At 50.0% G+C, this 6490-nt stretch overlaps 1 protein-coding gene across 1 annotated transcript; it reads left to right on the forward strand.

Annotated features, from left to right (window-relative positions):
* Window positions 1-885: 885 nt before the first annotated feature.
* LOC136486318 (uncharacterized) lies at window positions 886-2427 on the forward strand. The gene is made up of 6 exons (XM_066483187.1): window positions 886-1062; window positions 1143-1197; window positions 1268-1462; window positions 1542-1899; window positions 1975-2131; window positions 2322-2427. Exons 1-5 carry the CDS (start codon window positions 918-920, stop codon window positions 1978-1980), a joined length of 759 nt encoding a protein of 252 aa, XP_066339284.1. The 5' UTR covers window positions 886-917; the 3' UTR covers window positions 1981-2131; window positions 2322-2427.
* The last annotated feature ends 4063 nt before the right edge of the window (window positions 2428-6490 follow it).

A 6490-nucleotide genomic window follows, 5' to 3' on the forward strand; every position in this document is an offset into this window, starting at 1 on the left:
CTCGTACCTGAATCCGGGTGAGATTGTTCTCTTTAGAGCGTTTAGGAAGTGGGGGGTTAGGGTTGCCATCATCTCATTTTCTGCGCGGGTTATTGTTCCACTACGGCATAACCCTGAACCATCTGACCCCAAACTCTGTTCTGCATATATCCATCTTTGTTCATCTTTGTGAAACCTTCCTTGACATTCCCCCATCTTTCACTCTGTTCCGAGTTGAAACCGTAGCCGGATGCTGCCAATCCAGAGGTAGTCAGTGGAGCCGGAATCCAGTTCCGCAATGGCAAAAAGAGTCAGTTCTTGAGCTACTCTTTGATTGATTCTGTGAGGAATTGGAACGCCGAGTGGTTTTACATGGGGAACATGTACCCGCCACTGGATACACATAGCACAGCCCCGCCGGTCGTCAATAGCCGGTGGGAGGAGGATACCATGATGATGACCGAGTATGACGGCATCCGGGAATTCATAGCCTAAGAGACGTGGTCTGAGCGGAGTTGGAGTAGTGGCCAGCTTCATCAGGCAGGAGTGCAGCCACTGCAAGACAGGGAGCACTATGGCTTCGAGTACATTGGCAGGAAGGATCCGGCCCGCCAAACAGCTGAAGAATTGACGGAAGAACAAGTCCTTGCCCGAGTACAAAAGGTGCTCGCCTGATTGGAGAAAATGCCATTCCGGTTCGAGGAATATGATGCCCAGCACCCACCTTCTGAGGTATGTACAACAGTTGTCGCTTGTACTGCAATTGTCTGTTGCTGCATTCTGCAAATAACTCTGCTATACTGGATTTGTTGTAGCGTCTGGGGCGAAATTTTGATGACCTGCCCGCCCTGCCACCCAAAGTCGGTTTTGATGGGGCCGGGGCAAGTGGTCATGCTAACGCTGAGACCGGAGCAGATCCGGGTAGTGACTCGGATGCGATGGCTTCTGGCTTCGTACTCCAACCCACTCGGATGGGTGGAGATGAAACCGCAAGCAACAAGGGTCCGTTGAGTCCAGGGCCATCGGTGGAACAAGATGGAGCATCGCCGAAAAGATCTTGCCGCCAATGGACCCCAAGAACAGGTAAGCCAGGTTGCCCAGTAACTCGTTTGCGTGAGTTGTGTGGACAATGCTTGAGATGGGTAACTTCCTGTTTATCGCAGGTCGTGGAGCGTCCGAGAAGCTCCGAGTAGAGGAAAACGCCAAGTCGGCGGACCAGTAGGTGTACTCGCCCAAGTCGTAGTGGCGCAAATTGTCTTCATTTTTACTGACAGTAGCTGACCTGCAGACCGCCGCCGACTGGAGTGCGAAGTCCGACACCTCCAGCCCCAGGGGATGGTGATGGGTCAGGAGGAGGTTCAGGAGCGTCCACGCTTCTGGATGACCTTTTTATGACAGCACCAGTGACGGATGCTACCTTTAGCTTGTCGTCAAGTGTGAAGAGGTTGAAGGCCCCAAGTTTGACGAAGAAAGTGTCCTTCAAGTAAGTCGGTTGCTTGCCTCTTGGTGTTGAGTAACACGTTTTCAAGGATTGAAACACACTCTGATGTTGTCTTGAACAGGCCACCACGAGCGCCGACACCCCCGCTGCAAGAGGAGCTGAACCCATCAGGTGGGCCGGTGCCGCAGCCATCCCCAGAGGTAGTAGAGCAGCCGCAAGCGCAGCCGACAACAGAGCCTGTTCAGTCGGTCTCTGCTGGCCGAGAGAAAGGCGCCTCGGCGAGCGTCGCAACTGGGCCAGTCGAGCATGGTAAGGGTCCGGCAGCCGGATCTGAGGCCCCGGCTACACCATCCGGTCATGCTGGTGAAACACCTCAACCCGGCACCGGGCTACAATCATATAGCCTGGAGCTTACTCAGATGATGAAGTCCTGGGCCGGGTTGATGGAGAGAGTTGCTGAGGTTGACGGGAACCTGATGGTATGCTCTGTTGCCTCTATCTGTAGTCGGTACGGTGTTGAACTGTTGATCCGAGTGAACTTTACTGTGTGACAGTCGTGATGTCAGGCCTGGAGCTGAAGGCCTCAAATCAGGCGATGCATATACATGCTAGCTTCAGCACCGAGGTTGCCAACTTGAAGGCGGCCCATGCCGCCAGGGAAAAAATTATCAGCCGAAATCTCCGGATATTTTCGATATATCATTTTTATCCGTAGGTGCCGATAAGAAAATATTTATCTTTTTCGTATAAAATTTGTTTAAATTTATTTAAATTTACTTAAATTCTAATTAAATTTTATTTGAATTTGGTCTGATATTTCCGATATATCATGTTTATCCTCTTTATCTGTGACTCCGATAAATTTTAATTTCCGAAAATGAAAACCTTGCATGCCGCGAAGGAAGCTGAGTGGAAGGCGGCTGACGGAAAGCACCTGGAGACCATTCAAATCCTTCGGGCACGTACAGGTCGGAGAGGCTGAGCGATAGAAGAAAGCGGCTAAAAAGAAAGCCCAAGAGAGCCAAGAATCTGCTGGCGTGCTTGACCGTAAGCTGAAAGGTATGTAGCCCTGTACTTGTTTTACTGTTGACCTTGCTTGCTGTTGTATTGATTGTGAGTCTTTTTGCAGAGGAGTTGAGTAAGACCAAACGCCTGGAGGGTGAGGTGGCAGAACTCACCAAGGCCGTCAGAACCAAGCACAACGAGCTTGAAGAGGTAACTGTGCGAGCAGTTGAAGAGCTCGCTCGGGCTAAGTTGATAAAACAAGGAGCTGACCGAGACCTGCTGCCGGGACTAAAGACGTTGCGACAGCTTACGGACCGGCTGAAGGAGGTGTGGACCGAGTTCGAGGCGCTACGAGACGCCGTAAATCCGGTCGCAACCCTTTTTGCTGCTACAGAAGACAACGACGTGATGTTCAGCGAGATGGTCAGGCGTTTACCCGGACGCGTAGAGGGCTATGTGCGCAATGCAGCGAAGCTCTGCGTCAAGCGGGTACTCAGGGTCATCCGTGTGCTATACCCAGACACCGACTTAGCCCCGCGGTGAACCATGAGCAGACTGATGAGGACTTCGAAGAGCAGGTGGAGGCAGCCGAGAAGGATGTTGAGGAAATAGCCTCTGCCTTTGTAAATCAGCTGAACCTGTCGTAGACCTGTAATAGCCTGTAGACAATATAAAAGAGAAAACTCTGTGGAATCGTTAATGAATTCTGTTAGTCTGTTGGTAAGCCAAGTGCGCCAGAAGACCAGCTTGTAAATGGAAACGTTTTTGAGTAAAAGACTGTTAGTCGGTTAGGACTTAGTCTGTGCGTATCGGATGTGTGTCATCTCGTCTTGATAGACCTAATAGGGGCAAAAGACGAATGTTATCCGAGTGATGAGTTTATGGGTGGACGTAGTCGATGTCGTCACAACAGGCTTTGGGTGCCGTGAGGGACGAGTCGGTCCATAGTTCTTGTATCACCATTGTATGGCAAGGGACTTGGTGACTGCTTCTCTGTTGGCATTCACGCCGAGAAGGACTGGTCAGTCGCCTTGTTACCGGTATCAATCCGGGTTGACATGTGTTAGCTCATGGCTATATGTCGAGGTGCGACAAACATTAGTCGCAGAGATGTGAGCCGTCAGAGTAGTCGGCGTATCTCTATCAGACGTAAAGCAGCAGCGTGGCCACAAGTCCAAGGCATGAACAACACGAAGGTTGTGTGTCTGGTTACGACGTGTACTTAGTCATAGAGATGTGTGGTAGCGTGGTTAGCTGGCCCATCTCGTAATGAATTAAAGTAGCAGCATGGCTACCCATCGAAGGTGTAAACAACGCTTGGTTGTGTACCTTATAATTAAGTCAAAAAATGACAGTTTCATCTGGCGAGGAACGGATTCCCTTTATTAATAACCAGAAACTTGTGTAGATTACAAATGTGAAACTGACTTCTACCGATATCATAGACTTAAGCATAGAATCTCCTTAGATGCTCGATGTTCCAGGAACTTGGTACAGGGTCGCTGTCTGCAGTGACCAGATCATGGGAACCTTGCCGAGTAACCTTGGAGACAATGAACGGACCCTCCCAGGGAGTCAAGAGCTTGTGACGTCGTGAGGTGTTCTGAATACGACGAAGTACCAGGTCGCCGACTTGAAAAGTGCAAAGGTGCACGTTTTTGTCATAGTGGCGGTGTACACCCTGTAGGTACCAAGCCGACTAAATGAGGGCGCCAAGCCTGACATCTTTCACGCTATCAATTTCTAGCCGTCGGGTATCATCTGCTTCTCCTTCATCATACTGCTCAATCCTTGGGGAGTTCCAGATGAGGTCTACTGGTAAGATGGCTTCGGAGCTGTAAACCAGGAAGAAGGGAGAGTGCCCTGTGGCTCTGCTTTGCTGAGTACGCAACCCCTAGACTACCTTGGGCAATTCCTGCAGCCATTTTCCTCCGTAGTCCTTGAGTTTGTCATATAGTCTGGTCTTAAGTTCGGCTAATAAGCTGTTGCTCTTTCAACTTGCCCATTAGCCTGTGGGTGGGCCACGGATGCATAGTCCATGCTGATGCCACAATCATGTGCCCAACTCTTGAATTCGCATCTGTGAAGGGAGAACCAAGATCTGTAATGATCCGATTGGGCATACCAAACCGATGCATGATTTCTTGCATGAACTCGACTGCCTTTGTTGAGGTGTACATGATGAGCGGCTTGTACTCTATCCACTTGGTGAACTTATCAATAGCCACATAGATGTATTCGAAACCACCCGGAGCCCGTTTGAGGGGTCCGACCATGTCTAGCCCCAGCAGGAAAAGGGCCATGAAGGTGGAATGTAGATGAGGTTATGTGCTGGCACGTGAGCTTGCTTGGTGAAGAACTGGCATCACTTGCAGCGCCTAACGAACTCATCTGCATCTTTTAGTGTTGTGGGCTAGTAGTACCCGAACCGAAAAGCCTTATCGACTAGGGTTCTTGAAGCCGCGTTGTTACCACAGCACCCTGCATGGATTTCTTCGAGGATCTCTTTGCTTCTTCTGTAGTGATACACTTTAGGAGGACACCGGATGATGCACCCCATCGATATAATTTGTCACCGGCTAGAACATAGCTTTTACTCCTGCAAGAGACTTGCTCGGCTTCTGTCTTGTGGCTGGCAGCTTGTGGTCTCAGATGTAGTCAATAAGGACCTGGGTCCATGCCGGAGTGATGGTCAGGACTTGTACATCAAACATTGGTGTGTCGACTGAAGTGGTGGCCTCTTGCTTGATGGACGGCTCAGCCGGCTCTTGGACGAATACTCCAGTCTATACCTTTGCCCTGTCGGATCGAGTTTGGCCAAAACATCTGCTGCGACATTGAGATCTCGAACCACATGATGGATTTCTAATTTGAGAAAATGTTTCTTTAGTTTGTGGACTTCAGTGCAGTAGGCGTCCATGGTTTCCTTGGTGCAGTCCCAATCCTTATTAACTTGATTGATAACCACAAAGGAGTCACCATAAATGAGTAGACGCTTGTTGCCGAGTGAGGCGGCAAGTCAGAGGCCGTGTAGTAGTGCTTCGTACTCGGCTTCGTTGTTGGTGGCAGGCCAGAGAATCTGTAGCACATATTTGAGCTGTTCTCCAGTGGGTGAGATGAAAAGAACTCCGGCTCTTGCGCCACCAAGCTTCAATGAGCCATCGAAATACATCTTCCAATGTTCTAGAATAGTTTGCGACGACCGTAGGGTTAGGCTCACCAGCCAACTGATACCAGCCAGATGTCCGCCTTCTCGTACTCCCAGGACTTGATAGCCTTACGGGGAGTGAAATCGATATGATGCACTCCTAACTCGACTGTCCACTTGGATATGCATCCTGTAGCATCATGGTTGCGTAGGATGTCACCAAGTGGGAAGTCAGTCACCACCAAGATCTTGTGCTCATAAAAATAATTGCGGAGCTTGCGTGATATGATCAAGAGGGCGTAGTGTAGCTTCTGTACATGTGGGCAGCAGACCTTGGAGTCTAACAGCACTTCACTGATGTAGTAGACTGGTCGTTGTACCATGTACGTGTGGCCTTGCTCTGCCCGTTCCGCCACGATTGCCGTACTGACCACGTTAGTAGTCGCAGCAATGTAGAGTAGCAAGGGCTCTTGCTTGTTGGGAGGAGTGAGAACTGGAGAAGTGGTAAGGTGAGCTTTAAGCTTTTCAAATGCCTCGTTTGCTTCTGCAGTCCACTTGAACTTGCTCGATTTTTTCAATAGCTTGAAGAAGGGGAGGCCTCTTTCGCCGAGCCGTGAAATAAACTGGTTGAGGGCGGCCATGCACCCTATTAGCTTCTGGACATCCTTGACACAATGGGGCGGACCCCATCTGGGTGATTGCTTGAATCTGCTTCGTGTTGGCTTCAATTCCGCAGTGACTGACAAGGAAACCGAAGAGTTGTCTTGATGGGACGCCAAAGACGCACTTAGTCGGATTAAGCTTCCACTAATATGCTCTGAGGTTGTCGAAAGTCTCTGCTGAATCGTCAATCAATGTCGACGGATCCCGCGTTTTAACAACCACATCATCCACATAGGCTTCCACGTTACGACTGA

Source organism: Miscanthus floridulus, chromosome 10 (assembly GCF_019320115.1).
Source record: "Miscanthus floridulus cultivar M001 chromosome 10, ASM1932011v1, whole genome shotgun sequence".
Lineage (NCBI taxonomy): Eukaryota > Viridiplantae > Streptophyta > Magnoliopsida > Poales > Poaceae > Miscanthus > Miscanthus floridulus.

Excerpts from the sequence above, each read along its gene's own strand:
- LOC136486318 (XM_066483187.1), top strand. The coding sequence starts at position 918 with ATGGCTTCTGGCTTCGTACTCCAACCCACTCGGATGGGTGGAGATGAA. Across the intron at positions 1,063-1,142 it reads CCAATGGACCCCAAGAACAG|GTCGTGGAGCGTCCGAGAAG; the intron begins GTAAGCCAGGTT and ends TGTTTATCGCAG. Across the intron at positions 1,463-1,541 it reads ACGAAGAAAGTGTCCTTCAA|GCCACCACGAGCGCCGACAC; the intron begins GTAAGTCGGTTG and ends TGTCTTGAACAG.